The sequence below is a fragment of the Mobula hypostoma genome, chromosome X1 (genome assembly GCF_963921235.1).
Source record: "Mobula hypostoma chromosome X1, sMobHyp1.1, whole genome shotgun sequence".
NCBI classification, from domain to species: domain Eukaryota; kingdom Metazoa; phylum Chordata; class Chondrichthyes; order Myliobatiformes; family Myliobatidae; genus Mobula; species Mobula hypostoma.
Window position 1 is genome coordinate 22508217 of NC_086128.1, and position 20601 is coordinate 22528817.

Genomic DNA, 20601 nt, shown 5'->3' on the forward strand with positions numbered 1-20601 from the left:
CCAGTAATAATGAATAAAGTTGGGAAGACCCATTCCACCTATGTCACGACCTCTTTGAAGAATGCGCTTATTAACCCTTGGGACCTTATTTTCCCAAATAAAGGAGGTTATAGCTTGATCAACTGATTTAAAAAATAACTTAGATAAGAAAACTGGCAAACACTGAAACAAATAGAGAAATCTAGGAAGTATAGTCATTTTCACTGACTGAATTCTCCCAGCTATAGTAAGGGGTAAACTGCGCCATCTCTCGAAATCAGCCTTCATTTGGCTAACCTGAGGCCTGTAGTTAGCTTCAAACAGAGATGTAAAAGAGCGAGTAATATGTATTCCTAGGTATACAAAACCATCTTGAGATAAAGGAAAGGGCAAGGATTCCTGTCGGATCTGTAGGGCCAAGTTATTAATGGGAAAGCATTTGCTTTTTTGAAAGTTCAGTTTATAGCCAGAGAAGGCTCCAAATTGACCTAATAATGACACAATAGCAGGACTACTACCTATAGGGTCGCTAACATAAAGTAAGAGGTCATCAGCATATAGGGAAACACGGTGTTCCATGTCCCCTCTTATAACACCTTGAAATAATGTAGTTGACTTAATTGCAATAGAAAGAGGCTCAATTGCAATTGCAAAAAGAAGAGGGGACAGTGGGCAGCCTTGGCGAGTGCCACGTTTTAATGGGAAATAGCCAGATCGAAAATAATTTGTCTGTATACACGCTGAAGGCGAGTGGTATAATAGCTTAACCCAAGCTATAAATATTCTGCCAAATCCAAATTTCTCCAAAACACTAAATAAATATACCCATTCCACTCTATCAAATGCCTTCTCCACGTCCAAGGCGATAACAACCTCTGGACTTGGAGAATCACTCAGTGAATAAACCACATCAGCCAGTCGACGGATATTAAAAAAAGAATAGCGATTTTTAATAAAACCTGTTTGATCATCTGAAATTATCTTGGGAAGGGGATGTTCTAAACGACATGCAAGCACTTTAGCCAAAATTTTCACATCTACATTCAAAAGTGAAATGGGGCGATATGATCCACATTGGGTCGGGTCCTTGCCCTTTTTAAGAAGTAGTGAAATAGCTGCCTGTGAAAGAGAAGGGGGTAAGGAGCCATTCTCCAAAGATTCCTGAAACACTTCTAGAAGGACCGGTATGAGCTTATCCTTAAATTTCTTATAAAATTCTATTGGATAACCATCAGGACCTGGGGACTTACCATTCTGCATAGCCATAATGGCATTATTAATCTCTTCCTGCCCAAGAGCCCGATCTAGGTTCTCCACTTCCTCTGGTTCAAGAGTTGGTATTTCCAAATTATCTAAAAAACGTTCCATATTTGTTTTATCTGAGGGGAACTCTGAGGCATACAGAGAGGAATAAAAAGTTGCAAAGATGTTATTAATCTCTTTTGGATTGCTTGTCAAGTTCTGGTGCATGTCTCTTACCTGAGGAATAAGTCGTGATGCAGCTTGACGTTTCAACTGATGAGCCATAAGCCGGCTCGCCTTGTCACCATATTCATAATAGAGGCCACGTGTCTTAAGAATTAATTGTTCTGATAGGTTTGTAGATAGGAGATTAAACTTCGCTTGCAAATCAACCCGGCTTTTATATAATTCTGCAGTGGGTGCCTCAGAGTATTTTCTATCCAGGTCCCAAATAGATTTCAATAACACTTGCATTTCCTTCCTACGCTCTTTATTGGCATGTGAAGTATAAGATATTATTTGACCCCTCAAGTAAGCTTCTAAAGTTTCCCAAAGTAAAGAGTACGATACCGACTCAGTTTTGTTAGTCTCGAAGAAGGTGTCAATGTTAGCCGATATATAACTACAAAATTTCTCATTAGAAAGCAAAAGGGGGTTAAGTCTCCACAGAGGCCGTTCTCTAACGTTTAAAGGAAAACATAGGTCCAGTTTCACGGGCGAGTGATCAGATATAACTATAGCAGTGTATTCAATTTGTCTAATCATAGGTATCAAGGAATTATCTATAAAGAAATAGTCTAGCCTGGAATAGGAGTGGTGAACATGAGAGAAGAAAGAGAATTGCCTAACTGATGGATTCAAAAATCTCCAAGGATCCATATAACCATTTTGTTGCATAAACATCGAGAAGGCCTTTGCCATACCAGCAAATGTTCCCCTAGGGCAAGACCTATCAAGCAGTGGGTCAATAGCACAGTTCAAATCTCCGGAAAAGATTAGCTTATGTGTATTCAGGTTAGGTATTAATGACAAAACCCTATTTGCAAATTGGACATCGTCCCAATTAGGAGCATAAACATTTACCAAAATAACAGGTATCTGAAAGAGAGAGCCAGAGACTATAATAAAGCGACCATTAGGGTCACTGATTACATCAGATGGTGTGAACTGCATTCTTTTGGTGATTAATATTGCCACCCCCCTGGACCTACTATTAAATCTGGAATGAAAAACCTGACTAATCCATGCTTTACGAAGTCTATTATGGTCCTCCACTCTTAAATGTGTCTCTTGTAGAAATAGTATATCAGCTTTTAATTGTTTCAGATGTGAGAAAACTTTAGCTCTTTTAACCGGACCATTAAGCCCCTTTACATTCCAAGAAATAAACCTCACAGGGTGGCCTCCATCAGCTGCACTCATGTTAACCATATCAAAAGACACACAGGGCCTACAATCCAAAACAGTGCGAGGGTATAAGTTGCACACAGTAACGCACAGTGAAAAGAAAGTCTGATCAATCCGTAACACATAAAAGAATAAACTGCCATGGTAATCCCCCAAAACACTCCCCCCACCCCTTTACACAAACAAAAAAACCCAATTAACTCCCGAAGCCTAGATCTACCTCCCCAATTGAGGATGATCGCAGGCAGTACCCAACAAAAAACTTTCAAGGCGTCCCCCATACAACCCAACTTTCAATCTAATCTAGGGTGGCTCCCCTCCCTAAAATTTATCCTATCACTTATACTACCTTTAATATAACATATAGGCTAAAGATAACACAGGTCAAGCTAAGCATTAAAAACAAAAAAAAACACACTGGGCAACTTAAACACCCGAGATATAAATCCCAAATATTTACATTTTGCTGGTTGAAAGTTTTTGTTAATCAGTTTCGGCAGCATAGCAGTTCGACCCGATCACGTTCCACAAATTAAACTGGAAAAAATGAACAAAGAAGTGGATTGTGAAAATTAACAGTTTGCTTCGGCATGAGGCCCCTTCAATGCTGCATGAATAACCTAAAAAAAAGTCATTGCTCTTCTCGTTCTTGTTCTCCCCAGCGTGAATGGTAAAACTCTTTGGCCGCCTCTGGTGTATCGAAATAATGCTTTTTACCTTCATGCATGACCCGGAGCTGGGCAGGATACAAGAGGCCGAACCTGACCCCTTTCCCGTAAAGCAGGGATTTCACCTCCTTGAAAGCTGCTCGTTTTTTACCCAGCTCCGCACTAAAATCTTCATAAAGAAGCACGCGGTGTCCGCGGAAATACAGCTCCTGCTTCCGTCTGTTGATGATGCGTTGCTTATCTTGAAAGGAGTGAAAGCAAACCAGGAACATTCTTGGTCTCGTTTGCTTGGCTCCAGAGACACCGGATGGTTTACGTCCGACTCGGTGAGCACGTGAAAGTACGAGAGGACTTGGGAAAAAATCTGCCCCCAGCACTTCGTCAAAAAACTCGGTCATAAATTTAACAGGGTCCGAACCTTCCAATTTTTCAGGAATGCTGACCACTCTCAAATTAGATCTCCGCGACCGATTTTCGAGGTCATCAAGCTTTCCCTTCAGAACTGCGTTTTCGCTCTGCAACGCTGCAATGGCGGCTTCGGCGCTCACCAGTCGGTCACTGTAATCATTCAGGCCGTCTTCAACCTCACGAATACGTTCGTCATGCGACTCGTAAGCAGACATAATTTGTTCCATGGTAGCAGTCACTGGTGATAAAGCATCTTCAAGTTCCCTTTTTAGGGCAGAATGCACCGCTTGCGTCATGTCAGTAATAAGCACTAAACGAAGCCTCTCCAAGTCATCGGGTAGGGCAGGTCCAGGTCCAGCTCCAGCAGCGTGCAACGGCGCCATTACTGTAACATCAGTCTGCTTGCTCGAGGCTTCACTATCTTTTTCCCCAGCTTTACTTCGAAGGTACATTCTACTTGCCATTTCAATGTCCAGCTATGTCCCGTGTTGTTCACAATGGTAAGTATCCAGTTATCTCGAGCATACGGCAAAGATAAACAGGTAGATTTTCAATAAAAATCGGGAGCCACACTCACACGCACCAACTCACTCCATACTCGACGCCGGAAGTCCTGGTCTGTCTTTTTAAGAGATAACATTATTTTGGTTCTTTCTTGTTTAATTGATGCTGGAATGTGAACTTTTTTTTGGTTGAGACTTTATTGTTTTTCTTACAAGGTCACTCGGTTTTTTTTCATTAACTAGGGGGAGGGAAAGAAAATCCTTTAAAAATTTTTTTTCTGTACAGACAGAGCGGTCCCTGGCTTTGTATTCTATCATAGGTTGCTTGCTTTTCCCTTGGGTTTTTGGGGAGTGGGGGTGGGGTTAGAGTTAGAAGCTTTTCCCATTGGATGGTTCCGGAGCATGTGTGTTTTCTATGTGGTTGTATTCTTCATCGCCGCCATTTATGATCATCCCGTATTGGTACGTGTTCTGCGCATGTATTAAGTAGAATAAAATTATAGTATGGTATTTAAATGGATTAATGTAATAAGTTGGTATGTACGTGGTTGGAATCATCCTATCAAACGAAAAAAGACTTTTAAAATTATTAATCGATTCCAACCTGATATAATTTTTGTTCAAGAGACACATATCAGGGCGGGAGATCAAAATAGATTTTTTGGATGGTGAAGAGGTTCGCAGTTCCACTCTACTTCTCGGAGTAAAACTAAAGGCGTGTCCATCTTTATTAAATCCAATATATTTATTCAAGAGGATATTGAGTCAGATTCTAATGGTAGATTTTTAATTGTTAAAGGAGTGATCTGTAACGGAAAAGTTGTTTTGGTCAATCTGTATGGTCCTAACTTAGATGATCCTTTTTTTAAAAAGGTATTTGCTTTACTGCCTGATTTAAATGAATATATGTTGATAATGGGTGAGGATTTTAACTCAAACAACAGGAATTCTGCAGATGCTGGAAATTCAAGCAACATACATCAAAGTTGCTGGTGAACGCAGCAGGCCAAGCAGCATCTGTAGGAAGAGGTGCAGTCGACATTTCAGGCCGAGACCCTTCGTCAGGACTAACTGAAGTCAGGACTTCCTACAGATGCTGCTTGGCCTGCTGCGTTCACCAGCAACTTTGATGTATGTTGTGAGGATTTTAACTGTTGTTTAAACCTTATGATTGACAAGAGCTCAACCAATCAGCGACTTCCAAATCGCTCCGTGTCACTTATTAACTCCTTTTTAATCAATTTTGGATTGATCGAATTATGGAGGTATCTGTACCCCGATAACAAAGAATATTCTTTCTTTTCACATGTTTATAAAAATAATTCGAGGATTGATTATATTATAATCGATCCCTGCTTCTTGCCTAGTGTTAAAAATTGTGAATATGACGCTATTGCTATATCTGATCATGCGCCTTTGAGTTTGTCTTTTGAATTTGAGGATACCATTCTTGCCCATCCACCATGGTGCATGTCTCAGACATTATTGCAAAATTTCAACTTTGTCAGTTTCATTGAAACCCAGATAAAAGAATTTTTTTCTTTTTAATGATATAGGGGGCACATCCAAATTAATTATATGGGATACATTTAGAGCATTTTTACATGGTCAGATTATTTTTTTATTCAGCTAAGCTTAAAAACAGACTAAAGTAGAATTAGATAGGATTTCAAAACAAATTAAAGACTTAGATAATATTTATGCAATTTCCCCTAATATTGATTTATTCAAACAAAGGGTGGAACTTCAATCACAATATAACCTATTACTAACTCATCCTATTGAAGGCTATTTGCTTAAGTTAAAGAGCCAATTTTATATGTTTGGAGATAAAAATAACAAACTGCTTGCATCTCAATTAAAAACGGCTAGAGCCAAAAGGCAAATTTTGAAAATTCGTAGGAAAGATGGTACCTTGGCTTGGGAATATGAAGAAATTAATAAGATTTTTCAAAATTTTTATACTGAACTTTATAAATCTCAATGTCTAGTACATATTTCTGAAACGAATGCTTTCTTATGAAAACAACAGGAATTCTGCAGATGCTGGAAATTCAAGCAACATACATCAAAGTTGCTGGTGAACGCAGCAGGCCAGGCAGCATCTATAGGAAGAGGCGCAGTCGACGTTTCAGGCCGAGACCCTTCGTCAGGACGGATTCTTATGAAAGATTGCTTTTCCTAAAATTTCTGTTGAGGATCAAAAAACGCTTGATGCCCAAACTACTGAAGCCAAAATTCATAAAGCTATTTTTTTAATACAATCTGGTAAGGCCCCTGGACTTGATGGCTATCCTGTAGAATTTTATAAAAAATTTGGAAAATTGCTTTCTCCATATAGGTTGGAAATGTTTAAGGATTCTTTTGTGAATGGCGATTTACCCTCTACTTTCTATGAGGCTCCTATTTCTTTAATTCTTAAAAAGGATAAAGATCCTACTGACTGTGCCTTACATAGACCTATTTCATTATTGAATGTTGATGCTAAGATTCTGTCAAAAATAATGGCCCAATTGGTTGGAGAATATTTTGGGTAAAATTATTTTTAAAGCTCATACAGGCTTTATAAAGGGTCATTATTCTTTTTCAAATGTTCGGTGCCTATTTAACATTATATATTCGTCCGCTTTTAAAACTCCACAATGTGTCGTTTCTTTGGATGCTGAAAAAGTGTTCAATTGAGTTGAATGGAAATATTTATTTAATATTTTAGAGAAATTTGGCTTTAGTGTTGATTTTAATAATTGGATTAGAATGATATATAAAGCTCCTATTGCTACTGTTGCTACTAACAACTGTAGGTCTCCTTTTTTCAGCTTTTACGGGGGACAAGACAAGATTGTCCATTAAGTTATTTGTTATTTAATTTAATATTAGAACCCCTTGCTATTGCTCTTCGTGTAGCTAAAATTATTCATGGGATTTTTGTGAATGAGACCATTCATAAGATTTCTCTTTACGCTGATGATTTATTGGTTTATATATCTAATCTCAAAGAATCTATTCCTGCCTTGCTAAAATTATTCAATGAATTTGGAGATTTTTCAGGATATAAAATAAATTTTAGTAAAAGTAAATTGTTTTCTTTAAATGAATCTGTCTCTATATATGATAATACTCCTTTTAAAGTCATGGATTCGTTTAGATATTTAGGTGTCATAATTACTAAAAAAAAATGGATCTTTATAGAAACATAGAAAAACAGAAAATAGGTGCAGGAGTAGGCCATTCGGCCCTTCGAGCCTGCACCGCCATTTATTATGATCATGGCTGATCATCCAACTCAGAACCCTGCACCAGCCTTCCCTCCATACCCCCTGATCCCCGTAGCCACAAGGGCCATATCTAACTCCCTCTTAAATATAGCCAATGAACTGGCCTCAACTGTTTCCTGTGGCAGAGAATTCCACAGATTCACCACTCTCTGTGTGAAGAAGTTTTTCCTAATCTCAGTCCTAAAAGGCTTCCCCCTTATCCTCAAACTGTGACCCCTCGTTCTGGACTTCCCCAACATCGGGAACGATCCCCCTGCATCTAGCCTGTCCAATCCCTTCAGGATTTTATACGTTTCAATCAGATCCCCCCTCAATCTTCTAAATTCCAACGAGTACAAGCCTAGTTCATCCAGTCTTTCTTCATATGAAAGTCCTGCCATCCCAGGAATCAATCTGGTGAACCTTCTTTGTACTCCCTCTATGGCAAGGATGTCTTTCCTCAGATTAGGGGACCAAAACTGCACACAATACTCCAAGTGTGGTCTCACCAAGGCCTTGTACAACTGCAGTAGTACTTCCCTGCTCCTGTACATGAATCCTCTCGCTATAAATGCCAGCATACCATTCGCCTTTTTCACCGCCTGCTGTACCCGCATGCCCACTTTCAATGACTGGTGTATAATGACACCCAGGTCTCGTTGCACCTCCCCTTTTCCTAATCGGCTACCATTCAGGTAATAATCTGTTTTCCTATTTTTGCCACCAAAGTGGATAACTTCACATTTATCCACATTAAATTGCATCTGCCATGAATTTGCCCACTCACCCAACCTATCCAAGTCACCCTGCATCCTCTTAGCATCCTCCTCACAGCTAACACTGCCGCCCAGTTTCGTGTCATCCACAAACTTGGAGATGTTGCATTTAATTCCCTCATCCAAGTCATTAATATAAATTGTAAACAACTGGGGTCCCAGCACTGAGCCTTCCGGTACCCCACTAGTCACTGCCTGCCATTCTGAAAAGGTCCCGTTTATTCCCACTCTTTGCTTCCTGTCTGCTAACCAATTCTCTATCCACATCAATACCTTACCCCCAATACCGTGTGCTTTAAGTTTGCACACTAATCTCCTGTGTGGGACCTTGTCAAAAGCCTTTTGAAAATCCAAATATACAACATCCACTGGTTCTCCCCTATCCACTCTACTAGTTACATCCTCAAAAAATTCTATGAGATTCGTCAGACATCATTTTCCTTTCACAAATCCATGCTGACTTTGTCCGATCATTTCACCGCTTTCCAAATGTGCTGTTATCATATCTTTGATAACTGACTCCAGCAGTTTCCCCACCACCGACATTAGGCTAACCGGTCTATAATTCCCCGGTTTCTCTCTCCCTCCTTTTTTAAAAAGTGGGGTTACATTAGCCACCCTCCAATCCTCAGGAACTAGTCCAGAATCTAACGAGTTTTGAAAAATTATCACTAATGCATCCACTATTTCTTGGGCTACTTCCTTAAGCACTCTGGGATGCAGACCATCTGGCCCTGGGGATTTATCTGCCTTTAATCCCTTCAATTTACCTAACACCACTTCCCTACTAACATGTATTTCGCTCAGTTCCTCCATCTCACTGGACCCTCTGGCCTCTACTATTTCTGGAAGATTATTTATGTCCTCCTTAGTGAAGACAGAACCAAAGTAATTATTCAATTGGTCTGCCATGTCCTTGCTCCCCATAATCAATTCACCTGTTTCTGTCTGTAGGGGACCTACATTTGTCTTTACCAGTCTTTTCCTTTTTACATATCTATAAAGCCAATTTCGTTCCCTTGGTAGACTCTATGAAATATTTACTTAGTAGATGGAGTCCACTTACATTTTCACTTGTCGGTCGTATCCATATAGTTAAAATGATGATTTTACCAAAATTTTTATATTTATTTCAGAATATCCCTGTATTTTTGACTTAAAAAGTTTTTTGATTGGATTGATTCTATTATTTTATCTTTTATTTGGAATAATAAAAGACCAAGAATTAGTAAATGTCACTTACAAAAGTTGAAAAAGGATGGAGGCCTTGCTTTGCCTAATTTAAGAATGTATTACTGAGCTGTTAATGTGCGATACATGTCCTTTTGGTTATATTGGGTTGATAAGAACGATCGGCCAATTTGGGTAGACCTGGAATTGAAAGCTGTGAAACAGTTTTACTTAACTTTGTTATTGGGAGTTCCTTTACCTATACAATTAGCTAAAGTTGCTAATTTAAACCTATACCCTGTGGTTAAGCATTCTTTACAAATTTGGCTGCAGTTCCGTAATTTTTTAAATCTTAAAAAATTTAAACTTTGTAGTTTAATTTATCGAAATTACTTTTTTAAGCCTTCCTTGAGTGATCCAATTTTTTTACTTTGGAAAAATAAAGGTATTAATTCTTTTTTGGATTTATTTAAAGAAGATAGATTGATGTCTTTTGAACAATTAGTTGATAAATATTCTCTTTCATACTCACACTTTTTACAACACCTTCAAATTAGACATTTCTTACAAAAATATTTAAGTAATTTTCCTTACATATTGGAGGCTGACCTGTTAGATACTATTATGTGTATGAACCCTTCGACGAAGGGTTCTATTTGGAAGAATTTATAATTTATTATTACAATGGGATAAGCGTCCTTTATTTACGATTAAACAAGATTGGGAAAAGGAACTCAACTTGATCTTTATGACGGAGGATTGGACGCGGATTCTGAAGCTGGTTAACTCTTCTTTGATCTGTGCTAGTCATTCACTGATTCAATTTAAAATTGTACATGGTTACCATTTGACGAAGGAGAGACTGTCTAAAATATTTCCTAATGTTGATAGTTATTGTGATAGATGTAAAATTGAGACAGCTACACTGACACACATGTTTTGGTCTTGTTCTATACTGGAGCAGTTCTGGAAGTCAGCTTTTTTGACTATTTCTAAAGCACTTAAAATTAATTTACAACCTATCAAATTAACTGTGCTTTTTGGAATAATTCCTCAAAATATCCGTGGTATCTCTGTGCCTGACCAACAGTTTATTGCATTTGTTACATTGATAGCTAGGAGGGCCATTTTGTTGAAGTGGAAGGGTACATCGGCTCCCATTTTGTCACAATGGTTCTCTCAAGTGATGCTATGTCTTAGTCTGGAGAAAATTAGAAGTCAAACCTTTGAACCTTTATTTGATTTTGAGAAAAGATGGGGTTCATTTACTCGAAATTATCACTTGAGTTAATTGATAGATTTCCTCCACAATCTAATTGTAAAGTTTTGGTATTTTTTTTCTTGCTGGCGGTTTGATGTTTATCTTTAGAAGCTTTTTGTATGACGCATGGCTCCAGCATTGTACATCTAATGGTTTTTTTCCCCCCACATTTTCTGCTTAGCAGGGATTTTTTCTTACTATCACCAAAATTTTTCAATCTTTAAAATAATGTTTTTTTTCCTTAAGACATTGTAAGTGTTGCTTACTTCGATGTACTCATGTTATTTTTGAATAATTATAATAATATTAGAAAAGAAAAAGATGGACAGATGGAGTGGGTGGGGGAGGGGACCCAGTGGGAGGGGTGTGTGGGTGACAGACAGATGGAGTGGGTGTGGGAGGGGTGTGTGGGTGATGGACAGATGGAGAGGGTGTGGGAGGGGACCCAGTGGGAGGGGTGTGTGGGTGACAGACAGATGGAGTGGGTGGGGGACGGGACCCAGTGGGAGGTGTGTGTGGATGATGGACAGATGGAGTGGGTGGGGGAGGGGACCCAGTGGGAGGGGTGTGTGGGTTTGGAGAAAATTAGAAGTCAAACCTTTGAACCTTTATTTGATTTTGAGAAAAGATGGGGTTCATTTACCCGTTATTATCATCTTAGTTAATTCGTAGATCTTCTCCATGATCTAATTGTAAATTTCTGGTATATTTTGTTTCTTGCTGGCGGTTTGATGTTTATCTTTGGAAGCTTTTTGTATGACGCATGGCTCCAGCATTGTACACCTAATGGGGGTTCCTCCCTGCCCCCACTTTTCTGCTTAGTAGGGTTTTTTTTAATTATCACAAAAATTTTTCAATCTTTAAAATAATGGTTTTTTCCTTGAGACATTGTAAGTGTTGCTTACTTCAATGTACTCGTGTTTTTTTTTTGAATAATAATAATAATAAAAAGATTTGAAAAGAAAGAAAGAAAGGAAATTACAATGGCATGAGAGGGGAACTGGCCAAGGTTGACTGGAAAGGAACACTAGCAGGAAGGACAGCAGAGCAGCAATGGCTGGAGTTTCTGTGAAAAATGAGGAAAGTGCAAGACAGATATATTCCAAATAAGAAGAAATTTTCGAATGGAAGAAAGACACTACTGTGGTTGACAGGTGAAGTCAGAGCCAAAGTGAAAGCAAAAGAGAGGGCATACAAGGAAGCCAAAGCTAGTGAGAAGAAAGAGGATTGGGAAGCTTTTAAAAATTTGCAGAAGGAAACTAAAAAGGTCATAGGAAGGAAAAGATGAACTATGAAAGGAAGCTGGCGACTAGTATCAAAGAAGATACTAAAAGCTTTTTTAAGTACAAACGTTTGTATATAAAGGGTAAAAAAAGAGTTGAGGGTAGATAGAGGACCAATAGAAAATGACGCTAGAGATATTGTAATGAGAGATGCTGAGATGGCAGAGGAACTGAATGTGTATTTTGCATCAGTCTTCACAATGGAAGACATCTGCAGTCTACCGGACATTCAAGAGTGTCAGGGAAGTGAAGTATGTGCAGTGAAAATTATGACTGAGAAAGTGCTCAGGAAGCTCAATGGTCTGAGGGTGGATATATCTCCTGGACCTGATGGAATGCACCCTCGGGTTCTGAAGGATGTAGCTGGAGAGATTGAGGAGGCATTAACAATGATCTTTCTTTTTTTTTTGGATAAGGAGTTCACAATTATCATGTACTTTTTTCACACATATAACCTTTTCCATTTTTTTATATGTATAAAACTACAATTATTTATACATTCTTAAGTACACATTGAGATGATATAAAAGGAAAATAAACATTTAAATAGATAATTATGTACTGTGGTAAATCTAACCTATTAGGCTAAGTAATGAAATTAGTTGTTAAGAAAAATGGTAATAATAGTTTCCATACAACCCTTCTGGACCATTTCCACTGGTCCAAAATGTTGCATACAAGCCCATATACCAACCATTGTAGGTGTTTATATCCCAATTTGTTCGTGCTTGTTCCTGCCCGCAGACATAATTATCCAATCCCTATTAATAGATTCTGGCATTGTACTGGATGACTGGACAATTGCAAATGTTACTCCGCTACTTAAGAAGGGAGGGAGGCAGGAGAAAGGAAACTATAGAGCTGTCATCAGTGGTTGGGAAGTTGTTGGAATCAATTTTTAGGGATGAGATTACAGAGTACCTGGAGGTACATGACAAGGTAGGCCAAAGCCAGCATGGTTTCCTGAAAGGAAAATCCTGCCTGACTAACCTACGGCCATTTTTTGAGGAAATTATAAGCATGGTAGATAAAGGAGATGCAGCAGATGTGGTGCACTTGGATTTTCAGAAGGCCTTTGACAAAGTGCCACACATGAGGCTGCTTAGCAAGATAAGAGCCCATGGAATTACAGGGAAGTTACTAGCATGGGTGGAGCATTGGCTGATTGGCAGAAAACAGAAAGAGGGAATAAAGGGATCCTATTCTGGCTGGCTGCCGGTTACCACTGGAGTGCCACAGGGGTCAGTGTTGGGACTGTTGCTTTTTATGATGTATATCAATGATTTGGACTATGGGATTAATGGATTTGCGGCTAAATTTGCCGATGATATAAAGATAGATGGAGGAGCGGGTAGTGTTGAGGAAACAGAGAGCCTGCAGAGAGACTTAGATAGTTTAGGGAATGGGCAAAGAAGCGGCAAATGAAATACAATTTTGGAAAGTATATGGTCATGCACTTTGGTGGAAGAAATAAACAGGCAGACTATTATTTAGATGGGGAGAGAATTCAAAATACAGAGATGCGAAAGGACTTGGGAGTCCTTGTGCAGGATACCCTAAAAGTTAATCTCCAGGTTGAGTCAGTGGTGCAGAAGACGAATGCAATGTTGGCATTCATTTCTAGAGGTGGAGAACAAAGAGCAGGGATGTGATGTTGAGGCTCTATAAGGCACTCGTGAGAGCACACTTGGTGTATTGTGTGCAGTTTTGGGCTCCTTATTTTAGAAAGGATAAACTGATGTTGGAGAGGGTTCAGAGATTCCAGTAATGAAAGGGTTACCATTATGAGGAACGTCTGGCAGCTCTTGGGCTGTATTCCCTGGAGTTCAGGAGAATGAGGGGGCATCTCATTGAAACATTCCGAATGTTAAAAGGCCTGAACAGATAGATATGGCAAAGTTATTTCCCATGGTAGGGGAGTCCAAGACAAGAGTGCACGACTTCAGGATTGAAGGACGTCCACTTAAAACAGAGACACGGAGAAATTATTACTTTAGTCAGAGGGTGGTAAGTCTGTGGCATTTGTTGCCATGAATGGCTGTGGAGGCTAAGTCATGGGGTGCATTTAAGGCAGAGATAGATAGGTTCTTGATTAGCCAGGGCATCAAAGGGTATCGGGAGAAGGCAGGGGCGTGGGGATGACTGGAAGAATTGGATCAGTCCATGATTGAATGGTGGAGCAGACTCGATGGGCCAAATGGTCTACTTCTGCTCCTATATCTTATGGTCTTAACAAAATGAAGGTTATTGTTGTCAGACACGAATCATTTCAGCCCTAGGACAACATTGCTGGAATTCCTCAGGGCAGATTTCTAGACCCAATCATCTTCAACTGTTTCATGAGTGACCTTTCTTCCATCATACAGTCAGAAGTGGGAATGTCCACTGATGATTGCACTGTGCTCATTTCCATTTGAAATTCCTCAAATAAACCATCTCATACCTGTAGGCAGCCAAACCCAAAGCAATATTTGATCATCGACTGATAAGTGGGCCACTTAGTAGTCCATTATAAAATAATACTAGGAAGTTGCAGACAACGACCATCTCCAGCAAGTGTGTTCAACAACCTATCATTGATATTCCATGACATTATCATTACCGAGTTCCACACAATTAACATCCTGGGGAATCATCACTGACTAGACACACAACTGGACCAATCATAAAATATTGCAGCTGGTTAAAGAAAGGGTACCTTGTGATAAGTTATTCACTTTCTGACATGGCCAAACAGTTCCACCAAAGGCAAGGCACAAGCTAAGACTGATAGAATACTCTGCTTACCAACAAATCTCAACGTCCATCTGGGACGTTGACAGAACAGCCCACTTAACTGACACTCCATCAACTACTTCAAACATTTAATTCCCTCTGCTACCAGCACACAGTACCTGGAGTGTGTACCATCAATAAAATATACTGTAGTCGCTCACCCAGGCGCACGACCTCCACCAATGAGAACAACAAGTGGTGCAGGTGTATGGATAGCAGGATCCCCTCTAAGTTACACACCATCCTTACCGGGAAATATACTGCCAGTTTTCTATCATTGCTGGGTTTAAACCCTGGAACTCACTCTCCATCTACACTGCAGGAGGACCTTCAGCAGAAGGACTGCAGCAATTCAAGAAAGTGGCTCAAGGCCAATTAGGTACCAATAAAAAACACTGGCCTTGTTAGTGACACCTAGTGAATAATGTCAAGACTTCTCCTCAGTGGAAGACAACCAAGAATTTCAGCAAGTTTCCAAGCGACTTACATTTTGAATCATTGAGCCCTTGTTTATTCTCTGCAATTGACATCTTAACAGCATCACTTATTAATTTTGGCTCCTATTTACTTAAAATATTACTCTCCTGATACAAGGTGTTCGTATTTTTTGCCCAAGCTATCCTCCAAGATTCTTCACATTTCTGGAGTCGAAAGTGCTGGCTTTGTATCCAAAAAAAAGAGATCATGGAGATCTTGAGGTGGGTTGTTCTTTACATTGCTCCATACTTCCAATGGAAGGAGATGTGACATTTTGAAAGGACTGGTACCACTGAAATGGTTGACTTTCAAATTCCAGAGATTAGCCTTAAGACTGACGGTAGTTGTTTATCAACAAGATTTGAGGAATCCAGACAAGGCTATAATATTCAATCCTTGAGAAGAATTATGGCACTCTAGCCAATGAGGTTATACTGGTGAAACTATGGACAACAATCACTGGAGCCTTTGTTTTTGAGGAAAACTGAAGGAGTTGATGACTGTTGGTTAGGGGGGTAATCAAAAGCAACTCCAAGATAAGCAGGCGGTCAGGGGATAATGTACCTGCTCCCCACAGAAAGTGATGCTGAGAAAGATACGTGTCTCGTGATTGTGAAGACGGAGAGCAGAGACTAAATTTGATTGGGTTTGATTGCAACCATTTGTGAAAGGAGTCTAATGACATTAATACATTAGAGGTTGGTGTGGTTTTAACAAACTGGAAGGATTTTGCTTTTGTGGTCAGGGTAATATTGTCAATGAAGGTAAATTGCTATGATGATGCAATGAACATGTCATTTGCTTAGATATTAATTTGTTGGTGTAAGGCAGTGGTTCCCAAAGTGGGCCATATGGCCTCGCTGGGGATGGTGGGAGTTTCTAAGGGGGTTGATAAAGATAAAGGGGGTGGTGCGGGGGCGGGGGGCGTTCCGTAGCAAGAAGGGCAGCAGAAAGATTACAGGCTTAATTTAAGAAATAAATTATAAGCAGTTATAAGTAGTTGATCTGCAGTGCCTTATAATTGATTACAATGATCACATAATCATCTCATCTCTTTTAGAAATGGAAAACATATTCGCCAGCACTTCACTGTTAAGGAGTATTCTGGAATTATGTGAATGTAGCAGAAACTAATTCAAGCAAGAATTAATCTTCAGTTCTTATTGTAAATTGCAAGCAGTAAATTGAAGTTAAATTGGCCCAAATACTAAGATATATCATTTGCAAAATGATGACCATGAGATGTCTGCATATGCATCAGCCAAACATTAAGCCAATGGGGTTGTGATAATTGCCCTGCAGCAATCCAGGCAACAATGATTTAAGTAATTTATACCATTGTAAATAAGTTCAGGAAAGGTTGCAATTTGCAGTTGTACTTGAACATTCAGAGGTATCTCCCACTGTCGATATGCAATTCAAAAGAATCATTGTCAACCAAAAGTACTGATGTAAATGATGTCATTGTAACTTTCGAAACTGTATTGAATCACCTATCGGTCAAAAGCAGCAGTCTCCAACCACTGGGCCGCGGACCGGTACCAGGCCGCAAAGCATGTGCTACCAGGCCGTGAGGAAACGATATGATTTGACGATATGAGTCAGCTGCACCTTTCTACATTCCCTGTCACGCCCACTGTTGAGCTTGAACGCAAGCGAGGTCAATACGCACGCGTCATCCATGTCAGCGCAGGAAGATCAACTCCTCGAGCTTGCAAGTGATGGTGGGCTGAAAAGTATGTTTGACATAACATCTCTGCCAGCATTCTGGATCAAAGTCAAGGCTATATATCCTGATAGTCATGAAAGCACTGAAAACGTTGCTTCCATTTCCAACATATCTCTGCAATTAATGCAACGAAAACTAAATTGCGGAATAGACTGGACATAAGGAACCCCCTTCGAGTATCACTGTCTCCCATCACCCCTCGATGGCACCGTCTTGTTGCAGGGAAACAAGCCCAGGGCTCCCACTGATCCAGCGATATTGGTCTGTTGCAATGATTTTATATGTTCATACAAGGAAAATATGCGCTGTGTGTTTAATATCCAAATGTTACTTAAAATGTTATGATGCTATTGACTTATAAGTGACTTATATAACCATATAACAAGTACAGCACGGAAACAGGCCATCTCTGCCCTTCTAGTCCGTGCCGAACGCTACTCTCACCTAGTCCCACCAACCTGCACTCAGCCCATAACCCTCCATTCCTTTCCTGTCCATATAGCTATCCAATATTTCGTTAAATGATAATATCGAACCTGCTTCTACCACTTCTACTGGAAGATCGTTCAATATTTACTTCAAGCTCCCCTGATAACTAACTTATCACTATATTCATGCGAGGAAAATATGCGCTGTGTGTTTAATATTAAATTCGTTAGATAAACCCTTTTAGAAACGAAATTGAGTGTATTAGCCACTTATCACCTATATTCTGTCGTGATTAACACTCCCCCCCGAACAGAATCGCCAAAAATGATTTGAAGAAAAAAATCGGCACGTATACGCATACGCAAGTCACGCATGTGCACACAGGTGCATGCGCAAGGCTTCATGGTCATTGTAATCTTTCTCGGAGTAAACACAACATATTTGACTGCTACTCTTGTCTGTTGGCAACCCTACCACCTCCCCCCGATCCCGGGTCGGCCGGTCCGCAAGAATATTGTCAATAATGAACTGGTCCGCAGTGCAAAAAAGTTGGGGACCCCTGGTCAAAAGGGTATAAATATGTGATGTATTTTTGAGATTGTGAGACTCAATTGGAGAGTCTCCATGAGAATGTCTGCTTGCTGTGATGAATAAAGACTTCTATATCACCAGCTTCAATGTCTCTCCAGTGACTTTGCATGCTTCATACATTTCATTACTCATTGCTAAATCTGGGAAGTCCCTTACAATTGGAGAATAACTGATTCTGGCAGCAGTAAGGGAGGTTCTGAGTACGGTTTTGCTTAATTAAAGTGATTCTGCTCAGCGACAACTCTGTTCAAAGATAAATAGATGAAATGTCTGAGAATGTGGAAGACACATTGTGCAACATACTTATAACAACAGAATTTGCTCTGTAGTTGAATGAGTCAAATTTGCCTGGGAACGAATCTTTGCTTCGTGGTTATGTTTGCTTCATAAAAGTTGAAAGCATGGCTCAAGAGTTGTTATTTGCAAGGGAACTAGAAACAGACACAAAGCTGGTGTCAATATTTTGGGCTGTTGAGCAATCTTTCAAGGAGAAGGACATTTCACTCACCAACATCCTTGCTCATGTAACAAACAGGGCACCGTAAATGACAGGAAGCCACGGTGGGGTTATTACTTTCTTGAAAAAAATCGTGCCTAATATATTTACCACTGTGTAATTCACAGACAACATCTTGCCTCAAAATATTGAAGTAATCAGCTGTACCAATCATTAAATACTGTTATCACAGCAATAAGTAAAATCAAGTCCCATGCTCTGATTTCTTGACTATTTTGAGAACTTTGTATTGAGAATGATGAACAGTTTGAATGCTTGCTGTTACACTCAGAAGTCAGATAGCTCTCAAAAGGAAACTGCCTGAAATGATTTTAAGCGCTTTTTGAAACTGTGATAAAATTCTTTGAAGATTCAAATGCTTCATTCAGTAATCAACTCAGTAATATTAGACATGATATCACAATTATTAAATAAGTTTAATGAAATCAATTGTCAATTGCAAGGAAATGTTGTGAATCTTATCAAGGTCGTCTCCACTTTCCTGTCCAAGTTAACCCTATTTAAGTGCAACATTGGCCGTCGTGACCTTTTATAATTTCTGAGTCTCAATTGGAAGAGAAAGAAAGACTACCTGGTGATGATCATCAAGTAAACTGTACCCACCTGGGTGAGCAGCATAAAGACTTGTCAGAGAGATTTTAGGATCTTCGCTTGATTTAAATTCCAGATTGGATAATAAATCTATTCCTGAACACTTGTAATGAGGAATTAACAGGAAGGATGGATGGAGATCTTGCTACAAAATGCTTTGAGCTGAAGCCAAAGTTTAAGAAAAAATCATATCAAGACTTTTGATTGCAGAAAGAAATTTCTGAACACTATCTGCATTGTGGAAATTCGTCAAGATTTTCTTTATTGCCTTTGCAACATCATATTTAGTGGAACACAGTTTCAGTGCAGTTGCCTAACTTCTTTCAAAGCAACCAAAACACCATAGGTTACTAAACATGGAGATCTAGGACTCTTCTGAGTGACATTCAGCCTGACGTTGAGAAGTTGATATCACTGCACCAAGCCCATCCATCTCATTGAAACGTGAACAAGCAAGAAAGTAATGAATAGTTGGACTATTAATGTATGCTCTAAAATTGTTGATGAAAATTGTTTTTAATTGTAATTAAATAAAGTAATTTTATCTGTAGCATTGAATAGATCTGAATAATAATAATAATAAGCAGCAGCAGCTTTGGATTTACAGCACCCATTTTCTTTCACTGTTCATCGTAAATGAAAGTTCTTTATAAATTTTATGTAATGGTGGGAAAGGGAGAGGGGATGCTGGGGTTCTGGTCTGGAAGCCAAGGGGGCTCAAATCCAAAAAGGTTTGGGAAAGGACTGATGATTCAAAATAGTGCAACAGTCATCCAGTCTCCATTACTCTGGTCTCAGCAACTTCAAAACAACAAACTCAGTCACCTATCAAATACTCCAAGAATACAACTCCCAGTTGCCCAGACTCTTTTCAAATCTTCTGATTCTCCAATGGTCAATTTTTCCAACACTCCTGCCATGACTCATTTGTGAGACTCCACACAGGACACAAAGGTGGCTATACTTGATGAGATGTTTAACAGGCTGCTATGGGAGGCAGAGAAGGTTTCTGGGGGCCCTGACAAACATTTTTACATCTTCCTTAGGCATGGGTGAAGTTCCAGGTGATTATCTATTTCCTTTTACAGATGTGACCTGATCCACTGAGTTCTTCCAGCAGTTTGCTTTAAAAACGGAACTTCAAATGTGTTTGTGACATGTGGGTGTTCCATAACACTTGCTGCCCAACAACAGATCACCTCCATCTCAAGGTAGGGGTAGGAAATTGTTAGTAATTGGTCCAGATCATATTGCTGGCTGTTCCTTCTACTGCCCAACTCTAGAACCTTCCATTGCTGAATTAGCATTTGTGTAATTAGCATTTTCTCAGTCTGAGCAACTCACCTCGGCTTGCAAACGTTAGATAATTCCTAAACATAATAGGGAGCAGGGTAAGAACAGATGTGGCAAGTTAGTGAAATTCTAAATTCAAGATTAGTCAAGCACCATAGTAACAAACACAACATGCTCTAGTCCTAAAGCTTCAAAGCAGTGTTTTGAGTTAAGAACCGTGTGGTGGATCATTCTGGAGGTCAGAAACG

At 39.5% G+C, this 20601-nt stretch overlaps 1 protein-coding gene across 4 annotated transcripts in view; it reads right to left on the bottom strand.

Moving 5' to 3' along the window:
- The window catches only part of tfcp2 (transcription factor CP2), a 142998-nt gene that overhangs the window by 35436 nt on the left and 86961 nt on the right, over positions 1-20601 (bottom strand). The window contains exon 1 of one of the 4 annotated variants that reach the window (XM_063037665.1): positions 1230-2709. The exons of the other annotated variants lie outside the window; for them this stretch is intronic. Within the exon in view, the coding sequence (XP_062893735.1) occupies positions 1230-2652 (1423 nt within the window). The 5' untranslated portion in view covers positions 2653-2709. Of the gene's footprint in view, positions 1-1229; positions 2710-20601 lie in introns of those variants that run through there. 4 annotated transcript variants of the gene reach the window in all.